This window comes from Plectropomus leopardus, chromosome 21 (assembly GCF_008729295.1).
Source record: "Plectropomus leopardus isolate mb chromosome 21, YSFRI_Pleo_2.0, whole genome shotgun sequence".
Classification (NCBI taxonomy): domain Eukaryota; kingdom Metazoa; phylum Chordata; class Actinopteri; order Perciformes; family Serranidae; genus Plectropomus; species Plectropomus leopardus.
Window position 1 is genome coordinate 19,425,076 of NC_056483.1, and position 22,422 is coordinate 19,447,497.

A 22,422-nucleotide genomic window follows, 5' to 3' on the forward strand; every position below is an offset into this window, starting at 1 on the left:
CACCATGACATCACTGGCCTCCTGATGTCAACACCGCGCTATGAGTCAGGGGCTCTGCTGTTTGGCTATGGGGAGGAATTTTCTTCAGCACAACACTGAAGAATGCAGCTTGTTGTAGGTGGATAGTCAGGAGAGGCATGAATTATTTGGACTAAAAACGCTTTTGTTTGTTTTTATGTTTAGAAATTGATTGTGTAAGCCAGAAATAACATTTGATAATAATGTGTGTATTTTCCTTGGTAGATTAATGATGAAATATTTTAATAAAGATCATTGCAACAATGGCATGCCTTAATCCACATAAGATCTACACTCATAAAGCCATGTTATTAGATGCATCAATATGTATCAATTATCAAAACAGAACATTATTTCTCTATTGATTTATCTCATTCCCAAAGCTAAAGGAAGTGGCTCCCTCTGCAGGCATTACAGAGGTAAATAGAGGACGCAGGTTCTGTTAAGGACATGATGACAGTCTCTGTTTTGTTTGGAAATTTCAACCATTTGAGCAGAAAGTGAAACAGTGGTAGAGAAAGTATACAGATCTTAAGTCAAAAAGTTGTCGGCCTTGTCTTGAGCCCACACCTCAGGTACTTATGCACACTGCTTGAGTATATGTACTGTACTTACTAACATCCCATGACTGCGCTGAGTTGAAATGAAATTATACTGAATAAGGAGGTATATTTGTCTGTGTTTAGTCCAAAGGTCAGCAGGTTTTGACCAACTGAATTGTATTTACAAACATTTTACGTTTTACATAACATTTTACTTCGTTTTTTAACATAATTTACTTTACCTTCTAATTTACACATCATCTTTCTTCTAATCCTTCTTTTTGAGATGCTGACTCTTTTTATTTATGTTGCTGATCTGTGAAAAAGTAATTAACAAACTCCTAGCGGTAACAGAACAAGCCTAGTTCATAAAATATCACCCTACCTTCTGTTTCATATACGACTAATACTTTAATTGCCAATGAAATATATACTATCTGATATTATGACCAAGGGTTTCCCTGTAAATTTGTTTAAGGATGTCAACTGCAAAGCAAACAAAATGTAATTCATAAATCAGTTCTGACATATTAACAAAAGCCTTGCCCATCAAATTATGTTCCCTCTTGTGTATGATTTATTGCCCTGTTTCTTTTCCCTGACAAATCATTTTCTACCATCACAGTATTATAATTTCCTCTGATGGTGACGCAGGAAACCCTGGGAAACTGTCACTGTTTTCTACACATGAATTTCCCTGCTGGGGATCAAAAATTTTTAGTTTATATTACTGTTTGCAACTCATCCTAATTATTTAGTAGCGGTGGTCTGGAAATCAGGTGTTACCTGGCAGTGCTGGTGTATCATCATCAACATCATGTGGGCCATTCAACATCTGGTTGTTGTGCTCAGGGATTTGTGGTGGAGGATATGGTGTTTGTGTGCTGGTCATGTGTGACGGCCACATGGAGGACAAGTTCTGCATTCTCTCAGGTGGGCTCATGATGGGAACTCCTTGAGAAAACCCACCTAGGTAGGAAAAATGTAAGGCCAACAAGTAAATAATAACAGATCTGGCTTTCTTGTAATCATGTTATCAATAACTTTTCTTCCCTCTTATGCACATAACACTAGAATTGTATTAAAGTGATTTATTATGACATGACATCATCATCAATTGTAAAATACAGCTCTGAGACCATTGCCTTGATTATGGGCAATGACAGGAGTATCCTCTTCCACAAAAGGTTTGTCTTTTGGACAGTTAGACAGAAAAGTAAAAGGAAAACCCCATGCAGAGGCAAGTATTCACACCCTGGATGCAGCCCCATGCTGCAATTGCATTTAATGTGACACTTGAATACAAAACAAATCTGGTTATAAAGTATTACCTGGCAGTGCAGACGTAAAGAGCTGCCTGTATTTCAGCAAATTTTCATAGTACTGAAGGGTGCTTGATTGAGGTTGCGGTATTGGTGCCCTGGTTGTAACCATAAAGGGTGGGTTCTGTGTTGTTTCAGGCCTGAAAATGATGGGATCTCCAAAAAAAGAAAAAGCTGGTAAGGTAAAACTGCAGAGTTAATTGTCATAGATCAGGTAAGCTAACTAGACACCCCAGGTTAAGGTTTATACAGCACGAAACTTCCCCAGTTGATTACTTATAGTAAAAGTCTTATTTTTTGTTTTGCAAGTTTAGAGAATTTTTATATTTAATTTTGCAAATTTGGCTTTATCTGATTAAATATGCACTGACTTGTGTGACAAAAAGTTAAAAATTCTTGTGTTATTTTGTTGATACATTAGAGTAATAGGTTTATAGGTTTTTACAGAGGACATTTAAGATATCTCTTTTTATCACACTATCGTGAATTAGAAAATACTATCAACAGCCATTTAAAAAAATCAACATGTTTTTAGGAATAAACTGTTCTATGAATCAGGCCATGAATGACATAACAATAATAATAAATCCTTCTATAAAAACAAATGAATATCATGAGTTTTCTGATATTGTATGTGCAAATGAGACATTATCTAATTAAATATATCCTTTTTGCATTAATTTCCAGAACAGAAAACTGAACTAAAATAAACACCAAAAAATTTATTTTTGACTTTTTCTTTCCAATACCAAAATAGCCCAAAATCTCAGAACTGACCAGTGCCTGAAAACTATATTTTCACCTGTGGTGTTTTGCCTTATGGTTATTAATTAAGCTTCTGCTCCTTTCATACAGTATGCTATCATTTTTTAAAGGAGAGTTGAATGTATACAATACAACATTCTCAAATACACGCACTGAAATAGTTCAATATTCAACAAATGGATGGGGTAATCAACATAATAATTTTGAGACACTGTTGCAACTAGTGTAATGAGTAGTGGAAACAACACCATAAATTGTGTTTGTAAGTGTTTTTTGACATGACATGCTTACATGATTGCTGTCTGGTCTGCTGGTAAAACTGTGTTTGAACGTAGGGCACAGGTGCACTTGGCTGATGTATCACTTCTCTGTTAACTTGGTTCATTTTGGCAGGCGCTGTCTAAGGCTGCTGATCATTGATTTCTCCTTGGGGATAAAAGAGAGTTTAAGTTTTCATGTGTACCTAAACAGTGGAGATGTAAGGCAACAGTAAAATAAATCAATGAAACAAGAAATGCTCCTCCTGGGCTGCTACTATCTGCTTTGCAACCTCTTCATCATCCAAACTAAATTAGCTGCTTGGTGAATCTTTTTGCTCTTTTTTTAGTCAAATACTGGCTTGACTGTAAATGAATAACTTAGGCATGATGAGTCAACCAGTTCCTGGAGTGTGTGAATGAACCACTTCTCTATTCCTCCTCAGTACTCTGCCTTGAATTATTGAGTAAAGAGTGGGAGAGGTTAGTTTGCAACCAGCCATTAGTGCTGCCTGACATGGATGCAATTTCTCAGAAAGACAAAATCGCACCATATTCAACTATACACTGCACAATCTAGGTGTTTAACCATTATTTTTTGTGGGAAATGTTAATATTCAAGTGTCATTTCCTGTTTGAGAAAAGTGGACTACAAACACTGGCCTTTGATGGCTCCCTCTGCTGGATAAATCGAGGAGCTAATAAAGTATTTATCTCTTATTTATCTGTGGGTTGATTGTTTGACCATATTTATTGCTATCAAAACTTTGTAAACTGATCTAAAAAATTAACTTAAAAAAATAATACATTACACAATGGGTTATTTCAGTAAGGCTATTAAAACTGACATTTTAGCTAGGGTTCTGTTAGCCGTAGTAGCTAACTCGCCAAGCCTTAAATGACGTGTTAATAAAGTTAATTTATTTCTACAGACATATTCACATTTGAGTATGTTTTACCTGTGTGCAACCCGATGAGCTTGAACGATGACCACAAAAACGTAGCTTTGGTTAATAGACTGATGAATTGCCTTTTTTTTTTTTTTTTTTTGCATTATTCAAAATCTGAGCTAACCCCAAGTAATCACCATGGAAACGTAAGGAATTTATCCACGATTCTCATTGGTGGATTTTTCTTGTATTCTTACAGCTAAAAGCTATTTAACAAAAATGCTATAATTATAAATAATAACTTAATATTCAGCCATTTTAAATTGTTTTAACACTCCTATCGTTTTAAAATGGTATACGCACGACTTTATTTTTTGATGATAGTCTCTCCCACAACTGTCATGGTTGTCATTTAAGGTGGGAGTTAATGTAAATTAAAAAAAAGCTGCACATACAAAACTTGACAACCGCTAACTATAGTTATATATATATGACGTGTATTTTTTACGACAAGGCAAAATATGTACCTTCTCTAATCAGAACAGGAAAAAAAGCATTATAACCTGCGGAATATCTGTGGATTTTTTTCCAATTCCTAAGGGCTTTCCGTAGTTTTAGGCGATACCATGTACATATCGGTGATCTTTTGGCTTGGATCCGTGTCCTTTTGTTGTTTTTTAGTATTAAGTATAGATAGAATACAATCTTTAAAATCGAAAATTCTCTTCAGACTTTACCATGGAAAAAAGCAAATAAAGCGTAACGACTAATTTACACTTGCTCATAACACACCCCCACATAGTGCTATGGTATCATCCCAGAGGTAGGGAAGACCTGTAAGTGAGACAAATCAAGCCTGTGACAGCGGAGAAACTTGAGTTTTATAACAAATAAATACTGAACAGAGGTACGTACTATTTAAAAGTCCATGCTCGGCCTCAGTAACCTCTTTTGCTTAACAACAGTACCATGTTTTGCCGAGCTGTCAGTTCAAATGTGTGGAAATTGCAAAGAAGATGACCATTTGCTAGCGATAGCCGAGCTATCGTTAGCTTGCCGCTAGCCGACTAACAGCTAGGTTTTAGCCAGTGCCTCAACAAACTATTGGGACTGGAGCAGGAAGAGATAGCATGCTAGCTAGAAGCTAGCTAGCCTTTTAGCTAGCCATCCTATTTTGGGATTGGCATTCCGCTAGCTAGTAACCTTACTTTGGCTGCCTTTATCATGACTTAAAGAAGGCTGTTTATTAAGTAACATTAACACTGTCCTTTGAAAGACGGATATCGGCATATGTGAAATGGATAGCAAGGAAAACTGTGCATGATGATGTTGCAATGTTTTCACTGACGTGAATTCAACTGGTATGAATGACGAGAAACAACACAGGGCCTAGCTTCTCCTACTTGTAGGTAATCTGTGATTGTTCTGGCTCATATATGGAAGTTTATATATTATTATATGCAGCAGTCTCGCCTGGTAAGATGCACTGCTACAATAATATTGATATCTGATGATTACCCAAGTATGTTCACTGCTGATGAACGTTACCATTACCTCCATGAACTTGAGCACAGTGATTATCTCATCTGTTGCTACCACTGTAATGTGAGCAGCTTTTTTGAAGCAGGCTCTTTAATAAACTCATTTCTGTTGATGTGCATGTTCACTTTGCTCTATACTCAGATATGTAATATAGTTACTCATCATTAAAGCTACTTTCAATTCCTTATGTTGAGAAATTAAAAAGTTATTTTAAAAATAATGACAACAAGTTTTAGATTTGAAATTGTAATTACTATATCAGTAATTAAATCCTACATTATATATTAGTGTCATGGACTTCATAAAAATGACTTCAAAATGTTTTGATCATTATGTTTATTCTGTCACCTTGCTATGGATACCTCTGTATTTTATTTGCATTGATCCTGCTACTTAAGACTGGTGCACTACAGATTTTACCTATTCATTTAGGGAACATTTGCTTTTAACAGTAAACATGGCAGGGTGGTAAGTTAATGGTTACGTGATAACATGATTAATAAGAAACCGAATCTATGAGTTAAGCAACTAATGTGATCTTTTTAAATTCCTGTACTCACTTCTGTTCCTGTTTTTCTTTTTTTCTGTCAGGCTGAAAGAGAAACTGTACAATGTCCTTAAAGCCGCGGGTGGTGGATTTCGACGAGACATGGAACAAGCTACTGACGACAATCAAGGCTGTTGTGATGCTCGACTATGTGGAGAGAGCCACGTGGAATGATCGGTTCTCGTATCCTATGCCATATTCCACTATCCTGAAATTTAAACTACAGCCCCAAGATTCTAGGGTTTATGAACAGGAAGTCACACAGCTGCTCTATATAGTAAAGCAAATGTCAGCTTGCATGGAGCTTTATGTATTTGACTTAAAACATACAACTAATGTCAGTGTAAAATGAGCTCAGATAGAATGTAAGCATTAAACTTTTAATTTATTTGTAGATCATTACTAACTGTATCTGTTATTATACACATACTACTTCTTTATTAAGTGTACACTTACCTCAGTGCATGTAATCATGTTTTTTCTCATTATTTATCCTAAATTCCAACACCAGTGACATTTATGCCTTGTGCGTTGCATACCCAGAGCCTTTGGGTGAGAGATTATACACAGAGACCAAGGTGTTTCTTGAAAATCATGTTCGGCAGTTATACAAGGTAAGCACTCACAAAGCTCTGTGACGGCTGGCAAAGAAAATCCTTCAGAGCCCGTTTTCTTTTATTCCTGCATTATGCTTCTTCCTATAACACATGTTATGCTTGTGTGCATTTTAGAAAGTCCTGGAGTCAGAGGAGAAGGTTTTAGTGATGTACCACAGATACTGGGACGAGTACAGCAAAGGAGCTGACTACATGGACTGCTTGTACAGGTAACATTGCTGCCTTTTTCACGTTCGTTGTTTCTATTTGACTGATATAGTATTTGATATCAGTGAGTCACTATACTGAGTCACCGTTTAGTTGTGGGGTTTTTTCTCCTCCACCTTTATTTTTACAAACAAAAGACCACAATTTAAAAAGAAAAAGAAAGCAGAACTTGGGTGCAAATGTCACTTATTTTTTTTTTACTCTGATTATATGATCAGCACTTTGTTTTGTTGTCTCTTTGAAATTTTTTTACAAGTATAAATGAAGGACGTGTCTGTAATCAGCCTGCTATTGTCAGTGTGGTGTGTTCAAATACACCTTTTAACAAAAGTTGTGAGCTAAAGCACGCGTCTGTCTTTGTCAGCCCTGGCTCTTTAAAATTGTCTCTATGTGTCAAGGCCCTGAGATGTGTACTAATTCTATCACGATCTAGAAGAACGTTTTTGTACCCTTAAGATAATACTTTGAAAAGCTGATCTGCTCTAAATCAATACTCCCTTGGAGAGCTTTCAGGTCTATTTTTATGTTGACTTCCCACCAGACTGTCTGTGCATACATATGCCTTTGTAATTTATTATGTCAGAGTGAGAGAGGGAGGGCAGTGTAACAGTGTTAGTGGTGACATCTTAGTGTTCAGTTCTTAAAATAGAAGAGAGTGGCTTATTATCCTCACCTGATGTTAGTGAATATATGTCTACGTTTGCATCCTGTCAAATACAAATTATCATGTCGTTCAGCATGGACTGAAGTGCCAACTAAATAAAAACAAACTATTAACACATTCAATCACAATTCTGCTGTCCAGGTTTCATGGTTAGTGGTACTCAACACTAGCCGTTGTGTTGGCAGACCTTTAACACTTGGTGCTGGTGTTTCGTGCTTTTCAAGGCTCGACCGTATGAGAGAAATCAGGCTGAAGGTTTTTGCTATACCGCTGATAGAAGCAGATGGCACATCTGTGAAAACTACACATCATTTAAGGTGGACTCAATCAGCCAACATAGATCAGTGTGATGAAAGCCATCAAAATGTGTGTGTCAGTCTGTCTGGTAGCTGTCCTGCTGCTCGCACGAGAAATGTTGAAACTCAGCAGAGATGCGTTGAGACACAATTCTAGTGTATGCGTTTCAACATCAAAGTGTCTGTCATATGAATTAGTGACCACAGTATGAAATGAATCTTCCTCATGTCGACACTTTGTTGCTTTGTATCAAAGTTTTCCAGTGAGACAGAAGCTCAGCCTTCTGTCATAGCTGCATTTACTATGTTCTGTGAGCTGCCTTGATTGTTAACCGTGTTTGCCAGCCAACAAGATTACTCTGTCTGCTGTTCGGTGCTGGGCAGGTATTGCACTGAGGGATTATCAGATCTTTTTTGCCTGAAACTGCTGCCTGCAGAGGGTTAATGAGAGCGCTGTGAGACACAACCATACAGTGAATGTGTGGGCTGTGAAACCAAAACAATGTGCTACAGTGCTCTGTAGAGCTGCAGACTTGAATGATATAATGCTCAGTGATTTTTGGGCTTCGATCAGCTCTTTTCACATAAGAAAAAGTCATTTGATTCAGGGTTATTATACTGAAAATATTGATTAATGCATAATTGAAAAGAGATTTTTCTCGTAATAATATCTGAAAAAACTTAATCTGTCTGTTCAAACAGATATAAATAACCTATGTTTGAGCATTTAAGGCAACAGTTGACAACTTTTAGAAAAGCTAAACAGTATACTAAAATATGTGTCTGAAAATCTCTGAGGAGAGAAATAAGCAACGCAGTAACAGAATCTTGATTCTTATTTGATCGCCGATGCCTAATTTTGCAATTTGACTGCAGTTCATGAGCTTTGATTAAAAATGATTGACAGCTGCGTGAAAAACTCCTTGAGAGGCAATAGAAGGAGGCAGATGGTCATGATTTTTTTTGACAGGCTGTTTGTCTCCTGTAATACTTTGTGAATGTATTGACAGTTTTAGCAAATATGACAAAAACTTATTTTCATAAAGGTTACTAACTGTAGCTTAAATGGCACTAATGTTGGGTCTAAACTGTGGATGATGAGAAAACACATTTTGTATTGTATGAAATAAGCAAAATCTTTGTTTTTTTCCTTCAAATAACATTTAATTGATTTTGAATTTTACCTATTAATCGATTATGGTACATGCTTACAATTTGCAGCCATAGTCTAAACACATGAATGTAACCTATGAGTTCCAAAGTTTGCTTTTGACTATTTTGATAACCACTCTGTGTCACTATTAAGAATTTGCCAACCATAAACTTTCCAACAGTCACATTCTGTAGAGAACAGAGATCCCTAAAGATTTAGCCATTAATCACCCCTAAAATAAACAGGAAACTTCATATACCAAGTGTCACGTTTGTGCTTTATATGTTAAGTATTTTCAATATAATGTTCATAAAAATGCCTGTGTGGCTGCCTCCAGCTCATTAGTTGTCCAGTAATCCTGGATGTTGTTTGCTTTCATTGGCCAACCTGCCATTCAATAGCCACAGAGTGAGTGAGTGACCAATAGGGCAACCAAAGAATGACCGTCTCACATAGCCTCTGTGAGTGAATGAACTCATCTTGCAACTGGTGGCCCTCGGCAACAGCCCTGTTTTATTATAAGTGTTTAGTAACACATACACTTGATATTCTTGATATTTTAACATTTGACCTCCTACCCCACTTTGATCAGGTATCTCAACACTCAGTTCATCAAGAAGAACAAACTAACAGAAGCAGACCTACAGTACGGCTACGGGGGAGTGGACATGAACGAGCCGCTCATGGAGATCGGAGAGGTATGACTGATTTTTATTGCTCTGGCATTAAACATTTCCTGCACATTGACACATCTGCGCCCTCTGGGGTTGTTAAACATAAAGAGAGCTCATGCACAGATTGATGGAGCGATTATTGGGAATCGGTGGGAATCAAGTACCCGGAAAAAGTTTCATCTTATACCGCCCAGATAAAATTACCCAAGCTAAGATTTGTCTGTATTATTGTTGTATAATATTTTTTCTCTGTTGTTGCAGTTGGCGTTAGATATGTGGAGAAGGCTAATGATCGAGCCCCTTCAGGCTGTCCTCATCCGGATGTTGCTTAATGAAATCAAAAAGTATGTTCTTCCCACAAGCTTAGCCTCAAGAAACAATTTTTGAAAATCTGAAATTCTTGAATAGCTGTGATATAGATTTCTGTCCTTCTGCAATGTTACCACTGAGAGGAATAGTGTATTTAGTGCTGGTAATCTAATTGTACACTCATTTGTGTTTAACTGTTACAATTACAGTGCCTGAGTTCTAGCCCTTTGACAGTGTTAATGTAGTCTAATTGGGCTGCAGTATTTAACCTACACTTAACACTGTTCACACTATGCTGATGATTTCAGTGCTCAGCTAAAAGAAACAAAAAAAAACAATGCAAACATCATGGCTTACGCTAGCTTCGTCATGTCTTACAGCGATCGTTGTGGCGAGAACCCCAACCAGAAGGTAATCCACGGGGTCATCAACTCCTTTGTTCATGTTGAACAGTACAAGAAGAAGTTTCCACTAAAGGTAAGCCAACACATACTGACCCCGAGCATTACAATTCCTTGCATTTTTTTTTTTTATATATCTGATTGTTAAATTACAGATTTTTTGTTGCAGTACTTGAAATTACAGTTCATCCCAATATCAAAAACACATATTTTTCTCTTATCTGTAGTGCTGTTTATTAATCTAGATACTTGTGGTGTGACTGCCAAAAACATGTTTGAAAAACTCAACAGATATGCCTCTGGAAATCTCGACCCAGCTCCTCAAGATAATCCACAGATCTCGAACAGTTTTATATAGGAACTATTTTCTGTTGACATAACTACACCCACCAGCCGTATCACAACACAGAAAGAAGCATTGCAGAGAAGGGGGACATCTCTACAACCATTATTTCCAACACTCTGCAACCCACACCATGTGTATGTCCGTGTATACTATATTCTGTGCTAATCTTCTGTCTGTGTTGCAGTTTTATCAGGAAATCTTCGAAGGGCCATTTCTGACAAAAACGGGAGAGTATTACAAACAGGAAGCCTCCAATCTGCTGCAAGAATCCAACTGCTCACAGTATATGGAGAAGGTAGGTTAGATTGAGCCATAATGCAAGTGTGTGAGTGTTGTGTGTGTTTAAGCTGCCATGTGAGCCTGTGTGCTGCTGCTTTTGTGGCACAGAGGATATGTATTCTCTATTAACCCACTTGCTTTTGTGTTATTTTATATGTGTGTTTATATTTGTAGTGTTCACAAACTCCCCCACATTCAGTTTAAATCATTTCTGTTTTTAGTGAGAAAGGCATGAGCTCCCCCCATGCTCATGTAAATGGGGTTCTGGTTGCGCTCTTCAGTTTGGAAGCTAAAAGGCAACTTAGGGACAGCTGATAATTTTTTTTGTTTGTTTTTTTTACATTTTAAAAAAAAAAAAATATGTCTACCCTGAGTCTACTGTGATTCGTTGATGCAGCACTTTGCTTGCAGTTGGAGTTGAGTTCAGGACAAATACTGTGAATTTAGCTTGGTATGCTTGTGTGTACACCAGCATCCGTCATATGAGTGTACATTCACCCTGGGGTGTGTGTGTGTGTGTGTGTGTGTGTGTGTGTGTGTGTGTGTGTGTGTGTGTGTGTGTGTGTGTGTGTGTGTGTGTGTGTGTGTGTGTGTGTGTGTGTGTGTGTGTGTGTGTGTGTGTGTGTGTGTGTGTGTGTGAGAGAGAGAGAGAGAGAGAGAGAGAGAGAGAGAGAGAGAGAGAGAGAGAGAGAGAGAGAGAGAGAGAGAGAGAGAGAGAGAGAGAGAGAGAGAGAGAGAGAGAGAGAGAGAGAGAGAGAGAGAGAGAGAGAGAGAACTGTCAGGTCACCTCAGTTTGGTGACATAAGAGTTTTAATCTGAGTATTAGCTCTACTGTTAACTCGCTATGGCTGAGATCACAGACCCCTGGGCAACTTCAGCTGCCATGGTCTCTCTCTCTCTGTCTCTCTCTCTCTCTCTCTCTCTATATCTATATATCTCTCTCTCTCTCTCTCTCTCTGTCTCACTTTCTCTTTCTCTCTTTCTCTTTCCCTTTCTCTTTCTCTTTCTCTTTCTCTTTCTTTCTCATTTATTCATTCTGGGAATAATCAGATTTCTCTGATAGATTAATGCCTGCAGCCTGTAAACAGGATCATCATTAAAGCCTTACCAGGCATAAGGACAGTATGTGATATGACTGTGACAGAGCAGCAGCAGACACTGTAGTACAGTACAGTCCCCTCCTGTTTGGACAGGGTCAGTCACAGTTGCTTATCTGACCCAGTTTTTAGCTGTGGGGAGGCAGCTTTTTCTTTTTTTCTGCCTTGCTTGTCCTTACCTGCTGTGTGCTGCGTGTGTGCTTGAATTATGTCAAAACATAAACATACCAGCTAACCATAGTGACACCACAGAATGAAGTTCTGGCCAATATGTTTTATACAGTTTAAATAGGTTTTACAGGTTTCTTATACTGTACAATGTCTAGTGAAGGCAAAGCTGGGAAGTGAAACAAATTCTTGGTGCCAGCAGCATTAAGACAACTGCATTGCTTTGTCACAGTTTTGTCGTGAGTGGAAAGAATGTGATTTATATTTGATGCATTTCTTTAGCATTTAGCTTTCGGGTGAAGAGCTGCACAATGTTTCATCTTTGTATTGTCATTGCAGTGTCAGCTGGGGTGACAAATATGTCATGAAAGACTGTGATATTGCACTCAGGGGTTTTTGAGGAACTTGAAAAAGAGTATAAGTAGAAAAATGCACTTGAAAATAACTTTCACTCTTTTTATTGATGCCTTTTGTGTTCAGTCCAGTGTTCAATTTGTTCCATAAAAGAATGTTGGAAATAATTAGCTTTCATTTTTTTAATTAAACAAGCACTTTGTTAGCAGTATACTGCTAGCAGCAGGAAAGCAGAGCTGAGTATGCTTTAATGTCTTTTTATAACAATTAATATTGTTATCACGTTCTTCAACAAAGTTATCACTTATCGCATATTTTCCTCATTCTGTGTAGGCCTGTTTGAGATATTTTAGTGGTTGAATGAGACTGGTCAGTTTGGCCAGGCTTTTTGTAATTAACTTTAAGATTTCTTGCTAATAATAATTTCACATTTTGCTAGAATTGAATGTTTTAGGTAAATAAATGAAAATCAATTAACCACATGTTCTATTTCTCTATAAAAAAAAAACATAAAGATGAAGTAAGCACTGAGTTAGATATGAAATAAAAATTTGTAAGTCAATGGGGGTATAGCAATATGTTGTGGTTCAATATGTTGAGATGCAAAAAAATGACGGTAGGCTTTGTGAAATTGGAAAAAAACTTCTTGCATTATCAATAAATTTGACTCCTAAAAGAACTGTGAAATATTACCAAAAGAAGCGATAGTGGCAGTTTTGTTTCCCATTGGACACTGTCAATTTAATCCACATATGCAGAAAAGACATTTGAGCAATGTATTATAAAAATCATATAGTTCTCTTTTTTTAAAAAACTGCAGATGCTTTGTAATTACAGATATGTTGGATATCTGTTGTGTTTGAAAAACTAATCCCATGCTCTCCTCTTTTCCGTCTTTGTCTCTCCCTAGGTTTTGGGTCGGTTGAAAGATGAAGAGATGAGATGTCGGAAGTACCTGCACCCCAGCTCCTATGCCAAAGTCATCCATGAATGCCAGCAGAGGATGGTGGCAGACCATCTGCAGTTCCTGCATGGGGAGTGCCAGAGCATTATTCGGCAGGAAAAGAGAGATGGTCAGTGTCCGTCTTGTGTCCTGATGCACAGATCTGTTTAGCATTGAGTGAATGATTAATATATTTACACTTAAGCACCATACACATTGGGTTGTAGCACTAGGATCAAACTGTGTGTGTTGTTTTTGTCTAGACATGGCCAACATGTACACTCTGTTGCGGGCCGTGTCCAACGGGCTGCCCCACATGATCCAGGAGCTGCAGGTCCATATTCATAACGAGGGCATCCGAGGCACCAGTAACCTCTCTCAGGAAAACGTTAGTGCCACATTGCTGCATGTGCATATATGCCAAAACTTGTATACAGTATAATGGATTTTCAGGCTGTTTTCTGGGAAATAACTCGGGAAAGGCTTCGAACATGCAAAACCACTTTCATTTTTTGAGGTAGTTGTACTGTTGAAGCTTGTTTTGACTCCTTAATTTATTTTTCATATGATAAAACATTACAAGTTAAAATGTGGCCTTCAGTGTTATATGAGATGTTTTTGGATAATATGGAAAATGGAAAATATATTTTGTCACTTTTCTTACATAGAGGCTGCAACACTCTGCCTGTATGGCCCCATTTCTTTGAAATATAGAGAATTACCATTTCAACTTTTGCAAATGCTGTGTATAACTTATCTTTTAATGCAACTTTGTCTCTCTTGTGGCCTCTATAGATGCCAACCCTGTTTGTGGAGTCAGTGCTAGAGGTTCACAGTAAATTTGTTCAGCTCATAAACACAGTTCTAAACGGAGATCAGCACTTCATGAGCGCACTCGATAAGGTAATAAACTCCAGACTGTAACAGCTGCTGCCTCATTAACATACTCAAAACAGTCACTTAATGGCAAAGTGAGGTTTTGGCAAGTTTTATATACATTCTGTGACTGCAAATCTACAGTTTTACATGTATCCAAGTACAAACTACGTACATGTGTTAATGTTTTTGCCACTATTGGACGGACTGTGTTTATTTGATGTGTCTTTCCCAGGCTTTGACGTCTGTGGTGAACTTCAGGGAGCCCAAGTCCATCTGTAAAGCCCCTGAACTGGTGAGTGCACACACACGCACACACACATGTAAATACTCAGTATTACACACAGTGCATTGACCAGGTCATGTCCCTCCTGGTGTCTCTGTGCAGCTGGCGAAATACTGTGACAATCTGCTGAAAAAGTCTGCAAAGGGAATGACAGAGAATGAGGTGGAGGACAAACTGACGAGCTTCATCACAGTGTTCAAGTACATAGACGACAAGGACATCTTTCAAAAGGTGACCAGCATTTCTCTTTTGCTTGGACACAGCAAAAAAATAAAATATGTAGTGATATTCTGGTTTAGAAACCTTGAAGGAGAGAGTGATTTTGAACCCAAAATAGCTCTAGAAGTATTAGTGTGTTCATTTTTAGTTTCTTCAGTAGTCCCAAAATACTAAGTTTTTCAAGTCTTTTTGTTTTCCCACAGTTTTATGCCAGAATGCTAGCAAAGCGGTTAATACACGGTTTATCATTGTCAATGGACTCAGAAGAAGCCATGATCAACAAACTAAAGGTAAATGCAAAGCTGAACATTATTTACAAAGACCTGTCATATGTCTGATACTTTTTTGAATGTATTACCTCTCGGTTTCTTTTTGTTTCCACAGCAAGCTTGTGGCTACGAGTTCACAAGCAAACTCCACAGAATGTACACAGACATGAGCGTGAGCGCTGACCTCAACAACAAGTTCAACAATTTCATCAAGACGCAGGAGACGGTGGTGGACCTCGGCATCAGCTTCCAGATCTACGTATTACAGGTGAGGAGGACTCTGATGTGGCTGACATACCTCAGTCATGACAGCAGCCACAGGATTAAAATCTAAAGCCCTGCTTGCACGGGACTCGTATTACCAAGAGACCTCATGTGATTTACAAATTAACCCCTCCACTTCTGTGTTTCCTGTGTTATGGACATTATCCCCTGAACATCATGTGCACAATCATTTATAACTCCACTCTACACAACACCGAAACGTTGCTTAGCACCACTCATATTTTTTCTTTATGAATGGGGGTAAACAAACAGAACCATTCTGCAACATGTTACATGTCAGTGACCTTATCATGTTTCGACATTTTGCTCCTCTGGTGAATTTGATCTTGCTCCTTCTGTGAATTGGTAGCCATGCTGTGTAGCAAAGTGAGCCCCCTACACTCAAAATGCTGTCAAAACTTTCACCTAATTTTCAACGCAGCTTTCTATAATGCTTGACAGGGAAAGTAGCAGAAAAAAGGTGTGTAAAAAATTGTTGTTGTTGTTGTTTGTTGTTGTTGTTTTTTTTTAAATCTCAGGAAGGGGGCTGAATAATTCTACAAACCTAGGCTCAACTTTGGCAATAGAAAAACAGTTTGGCCATTTCCCGGAGGTCCCTTGATCTCTGATCTCAAGATATTTGTATGAAAATGGGTTCTATGGGTACCCATGAGTCTCCCCTTTACAGACATGCCCATACAGTTTTTTACTGTGATCTGATTCCTACTACTTCCTACTTGCTATGAAAATTTTACTTGACAAATTACAGACATGACAGACTTGCACAGGATCAAGATCAGACGACCTCCTTAATTACTACAAATTACCAGAGGTTATGACATCTTTTGTGATGATGCTATTTATATTCTAAAGCCCTAATTGCATGGGACTAGTACAACCTTCTGTGCTTTGTGCTTTCAATCGAATCTCTATATTTACCCTGGTTTTATCAGATTGGCTTCTACCAACAACAGCTTTTGTTCCCGTGTTTTGAGTAAACATGTTATGGTGGCTAAATGCCATGTGATTGCAGGCTGGAGCCTGGCCTCTCACACACGTCCCCTCCTCCACATTCGCCATCCCTCAAGAACTAGAGAAGAGTGTGCAGATGGTGAGTTTGCTTTTGCAGAGCACAGCTATATAGGATTTTACTGTTTAAAGAAGCACATTGCAAAATAAATTCTGTCTTCACCTCCTTTTTTACAGTTTGAGTTGTTCTATAATCAGCACTTCAGTGGGAGGAAGTTGACCTGGCTGCACTATCTCTGCACAGGTAACTTAAACACACATACACTATTTAAAGCAGAATTATACAAGATCTGAATGTAAAAATCTTTCTGAGCCTGTAATTTAAAGTGGAACTGCAAATGAATATGCCCAGATTGAAACATTTTGTATTATAATATATTTATATGTCATAATCAAGGATATTCACAGAAATAGCGTAAATTAGTTATCAAGTTGTTTCAATCGTATGCAACACCGCTCACCTGCGTCCTCCCTTCTCAATCAGGTGAGGTGAAGATGAACTACCTGTCCAAGCCCTACGTTGCCATGGTGACCACCTACCAGATGGCTGTGCTGCTGGCCTTCAACAACAGTCAGACGGTGACCTACAAGGAGCTGCAGGACGGCACCCAGATGAACGAGAAGGAGCTACAGAAGACCATAAAGTCCCTGCTGGACGTCAAGATGCTTAACCACGACTTGCAAAAGGTTCATGTGCAACAAGAGGAATCTGAAGCTCTGTTGGCGTAGTTTTTTGTCATTCATAATTGGTATTGATGGGGAAGTTTATGTTGTTATATACCAAATGCCTTGTCAAGTATTTGTCAAGCCAATGACATATACCTCATATTCTTCCCTATCAACTCACAGTGCACATACTTTCACCATAACTTTATTTCAGACGTCTGGAAAGCAATGGTGATTATTTGAATACAGGATGTTTTCCCCTCTGCCCACAGGAGGAGATTGAAACCGAGTCCACGTTTTCATTAAATATGAGTTTCACCAGTAAAAGGACAAAATTCAAGATCACAACGTCAATGCAGAAAGACACACCACAGGTTAGACAAATGGTTCTCCACCTTTCTTGAGGTTTTCTCCAGCTTTGCTGTTGCCCCGTTGTTTGATAGCTTTTTTTAATGAAATCTATCTTGTCACATATCTGATAATTAGGAGATGGAGCAGACAAGGAGCGCCGTAGACGAGGACCGCAAAATGTATTTACAAGCTGCTATAGTGAGAATCATGAAGGCCCGCAAGGTGCTGCGACACAACGCCCTCATCCAGGAGGTGGGTTTTTAAGACCTCTGTTTTAGGGATATAAGCATTTTGTTATCCTAAACAGTTTTTTTTGCCATTTTTAGGTAGTTAAATAAGCCAAACTTTTCAAGCACAGTGCTATTTGTTTTCTTTATCAATTGTCTTTTTCATCCCAGGAGGGACTTTTGTTTTCAGAACCTGTACATTTTCCTGTCTCACACAAAAAAATCATACAGATTCACAAAATATGTACAACATATACACATGTACATTTGTATACATAGTACATTCATACATCCCTAGATGTGTCCCTAAATATTAAACAGGGTTCCCACAAAAGTCATGTAATTTCAGAGTGGTGTTTTTCGAGTTTTTTTGGGCCCAGAAAAGTCTTAGAACTGGGAAAAAACACTGAAAGTTTTGGAAAGTCTTTTTATTTTGTTGTGTGTGATGACATTGTTACAGTGATTTTCTGTGAATAACCCTCCATGTAATGCATAACGCCAAATATATTTTCTGTAGCTGTCAACTAAACGTAACTGGAATATGTTTCAATTTGGTTAGGTAACAAGAAAATACTTACAAACTGTTTTAAAAAGAGGGGAGGATTATTAGATTTTTTTTGGCAGGGGAAATGTCCAGGAAAGTATATTTATAATATTTTTTAAAATATGTCAAAAAAATTATATGCATAAATACATATACATTTTTAGCACTTTTTAGGTCTTTTTTTTAATTTCATTTGAACTTTTTTTGGGGGTGGGGGGTGTTCAGGTAATTTTCTTGTGACTTTTTTTCTGATTTCTTTGCAGTTTTTTGGGCTATGTCTTGTTAAGTTCTCCCCATTTTTTTTTAAAGAAATCAAAGAAATTTGATCAGGTTTCAAAGGGTTTTAATCACTGTTTTTCCAAATTTCCCTGTGTGCAGGTCATCAATCAGTCCAAAGCCAGATTCAACCCAAGTATCAGCATGATCAAGAAGTGCATCGAGGTGCTCATCGACAAGCAGTACATCGAACGGAGCCAGACCTCAGCAGACGAGTACAGCTACGTGGCGTAGGCAAAAAGGCCAAGCCAGGAGCACTTCCACACAAACACTCGCCTGTGTGACTGACCGGCAGATGCAGGTTTAAAACATCAAATAAATAACAAAACAGACTCATTCATCCATTTAGGTTTCGGACTGTGGCTGTCTGCTGTGATTCTGTGCGATGACTAAAAGCAGGACTGGTGCCTCCATCTTTGAAAATAAGAAAGCTCATCGTGTCACGGCAGACAGCAAGCTAGCACCACCACCCACAAGACCTCCTCCCAACCCCACCCACCTTCTGATTTTAAGCTGTTTACAACATCACCAGTGCCACGCACCTGTGCGTCAAACGACAAAAAGAAAATGCCTATAGCTGATGGAGAGGAAAGAGCTGATAAACATACTAGTCGACCGAATATAAAGGAAAAAAAAGAAACCGGGGGGAAAGAGGTAGTTGTGACATCAATGACACATTGGTGGCTACACATTAAAAAAACATGCTTTCTTTTCTCACGTTTGCAGTTGTTGTGTGTTTATTTTTCTTTCTTTGTTAAATGTACTGAAGTTAGGAAAAAAAACTATTGTAATAAATCTGGTATACTTACTATTGTATCTACTTTGAAATGTAAAGAAAAAAATGAGGTGACAAACATGATCCTGCTGCTTGTCAAATAAATAAATAAAAACACTGAAAGATTTTATGTAAACGTTTGTCAAGTGTATCCATATGTCACTCATTTCTGGTGTTTGTCAATTAATGTGTCCTCTGATATGGAAATGTTATTATTCCTCTGAGTTTGTCCATTGCCAACGCTGTAATCAGTCTCATTTAAGCTGATCTGCTGCAAAAACAAAAGCCAGAATTTGGACAACTGATCAAGCAGTGTGTTAGTCACAGCTGGATGCAACAATATCAATATGGGCTAAAATTAAAAAATCATGAAACGGATAGCAATACTACGAAGCTTTTACTGCGATTTTACTTTTACTGAGTGGGTTACCGTCATTGTTTAGAAAAGCAATTGACTTTGCTGCAGCTCTGATATGTAGAGAGGAGAAAACACAAAGGGCTCTGATCTGTTTGTTGAAAACAGAGGAGGAACAAAGGAGCACATTGAAACTGTAAACAACAATGGCTACGTTCTGCATTTGCAATGAGACCACTGAACACTAGTTCTCAAGTCTTTTTATCATGGCATAAACACAGCACAGTGTTTAACTCAGGAATCTGCAGCAACAAAATTAGGATACTTACATGGTAAATGGGGAAATAGTGGAGGCAAATAGTGGAGAAAACATGGCAACATTTTTCTTTCCAAAACATGGGAGGGATGCAATATGCAACAAAACAGAAGAAATGACCCAAACATTTTAAGAAATTAAAAAAAAAAAAAAAAGTTCAAGTCAATTACCTGAAAATGTGTTAAAATAATAATAATAATAATAATAATAATAATAAAAGAAAGAAAAATGCAAACAGGGCAGAAAAGACTTGGTGAAAATTGCTTAAAAGATTCTATAATTCTGCAACATATTTTATTTGTGTAATTATGATAATTAATAACTAATAATAACTGCTTTAATTTTGCCTGTACACTACATAATAAATCCATGGTACACTACGCTCTCCCTGACAAGGCCCCACAGCGCCTATAATACATGATCCTAACAGCGTAATGCAGTGTCGTGTATCATTGATTAAATTTCCTGGTTGGTAATTGACGTAAGGTTATCACGTTGCGTCACTGACGTCACTCGCGTGCTAACATTTACCGCTTACCGCCGTCAAAACTAGCTAGTAGCTAACCGAATTTAAGTTGGGAAATTTAAATGTCAAAATGGACCGTTTCATTTTCAAACGCCCACGGACAGAAAATGTGCTGGCCATTTTGGATAACTTTTCGTCCACACCTGAGGAGGAACAGGACAGGGAGGAGCCCGCTTCCTCCACCTACCAGAGCAAGTGAGTTTAAATATTTTTAAATTTCGTTATAAATCTCTCTCTCTCTCTGAAGTGTGACGCATGATTTAAAAAAGTTTAGGGGCCAGTGTGTGCTTAATTTCCCGCAGAATAGACCCTCAGAGCCCCACCTTTATATAGCCAAAAAAGAAAAAATGTCTCCGCCATTGGCTTCTTTTCCATGTTTTTGAAAGGAATCTCACTAATTTGCTCCAGGGTCAAAGGTTTCATTACTTTTGAAAAGCGTCGAAAGCAGGGGGTTAGAATAAAAACGAAATACAACCATCTGAAGCTAAGTGTCCCTCCACCAGACCAATTAAAAAAAAAGTAACCTCCCCAGTGCTTAAAAATGATCTGAAGTCCATTTTACACCACCTCCTCCCTTCTTATTAGTAATGAACAGTCCCTTAAGTAATAGTGAGTTATTTAGTACCTCTAGAAACAAATTTGAAGCTTCTTTAGATGCGTGGCTAACTATAGCATCACCCGTATTTTTATGTGACATGCCCGAGCTGTAATTTGAAAAAAAGGACTGCGCCATGCGCGCATGCGCATCCACCACGCAGCATTTCACGACAGCACTCGCGCGGTGAGCCAGCGAGCCAGCTGTTGTGCTGACAGCTGTCCATGGTGCTGACGCAGCTCAAAAAAAGGGAGAAAATCTCTACTATCAGAGAGGAGGGAAGATGAAACAGAATGGCCATAACGTTTAGTACTGTTCAGTTCTCCAGGAGGAGGCGAGGAAGCTTCGAGAATATCTTCATACGTCGCAAAGACGCCATGTTTTATTTTTTATTTCACAAATAGACTAATAAGTCGAAAAGTTACATACAAGCAAACAGGAAAAGACTTATGTCCTATTGTAGTCTACGCTACTATGGTTTTATAATCCTTCAAGATAGTTGTTTATGTCAGACAGGACCTCGTGGCGCAACGGTAGCGCGTCTGACTCCAGATCAGAAGGTTGCGTGTTCAAATCACGTCGGGGTCATATCTTTTCAATAGCAATCTGAAGGTTACGATAATTACATTGATTAGAGATTCAAGTAAACATATATGAAATGTCCACCTCAACATATATGCTCCGGGTCCCTGGCTGAAATAAAGAGCTGAACTATGTTACATATCTGTAAACAAAAAAAAATTACAATAATGAAGAAATATCTTCTGATGTACCCCTCCCGTACAATTTTGTACATGTTTTATTCATTTATTGATGTTTGTGTGTGTCATATATCTTATGTTGTTAATTGTATGATGAATTTGCTGGTCTTGAGCATGCTTGTGCTTTGTTGGAGTTGATCTGTGTGTGTACACTCACTTAAGTGATTGCACCTGTGACAATTATCTGGTGCTCCTCTGATGCCCTGATGAAGACTGTGAGTGAAACGCATAGGCGTCAGGCCCATTTATTTAAACTGTTTTTTACTTCTGCAAAACAGTGTGCCTTGGAAAGAATTTTCAGGGTTTTGACTTATTTACTAAAGAAATAACAAGGCATACCTCTCCCTCTTTCTTTATGTCATTTTTGTCCTTAAATCTAAAGAGCACCTGTTTTTGAGACCTACACATGTGAAGCAGCACTCAGCCAAACTTTTTTAGAAATGAATTCTCCTACTGTCAGTATAACTGAACGTTGTATGCTAGCATATTGCAACAAGCTCCTCCCTTTGTCATGCTTATTATTTAATTTAATTTAATTTTAAATAAATATAAAAACTAGGATTTTGCTGGGCAGGGTGGTGTAGCCCTATACCTAAAAGTTTGTCTGAAGAGCTCCACAGTTTATATTAGGAAAACCCCACACAAGTGTGATAGACATTTTAATTATATTCGAATCATACTCACATGAGGACTGGA

The 22,422-nt window shown here is 38.0% G+C and overlaps 1 protein-coding gene and 1 non-coding gene across 2 annotated transcripts; both read left to right on the forward strand.

The window, feature by feature from the left end:
- The first annotated feature begins 4,620 nt into the window (after positions 1-4,620).
- Positions 4,621-19,037, forward strand: cul2 (cullin 2). Its single transcript, XM_042510807.1, has 21 exons — positions 4,621-4,701; positions 5,928-6,066; positions 6,395-6,497; positions 6,615-6,709; positions 9,413-9,518; positions 9,756-9,838; positions 10,184-10,280; positions 10,735-10,845; positions 13,359-13,521; positions 13,655-13,779; positions 14,187-14,294; positions 14,503-14,562; positions 14,656-14,784; positions 14,976-15,062; positions 15,157-15,309; positions 16,339-16,416; positions 16,512-16,578; positions 16,819-17,021; positions 17,273-17,374; positions 17,487-17,603; positions 18,501-19,037. The coding sequence occupies exons 2-21, from the start codon at positions 5,948-5,950 to the stop codon at positions 18,630-18,632; spliced, it is 2,238 nt and encodes a 745-aa protein (XP_042366741.1). The 5' UTR covers positions 4,621-4,701; positions 5,928-5,947; the 3' UTR covers positions 18,633-19,037.
- A 2,444-nt stretch (positions 19,038-21,481) lies between these two features.
- Positions 21,482-21,553, forward strand: trnaw-cca. The gene has a single exon. It is a non-coding gene; the product is annotated as a tRNA-Trp (tRNA).
- Positions 21,554-22,422: the final 869 nt, after the last annotated feature.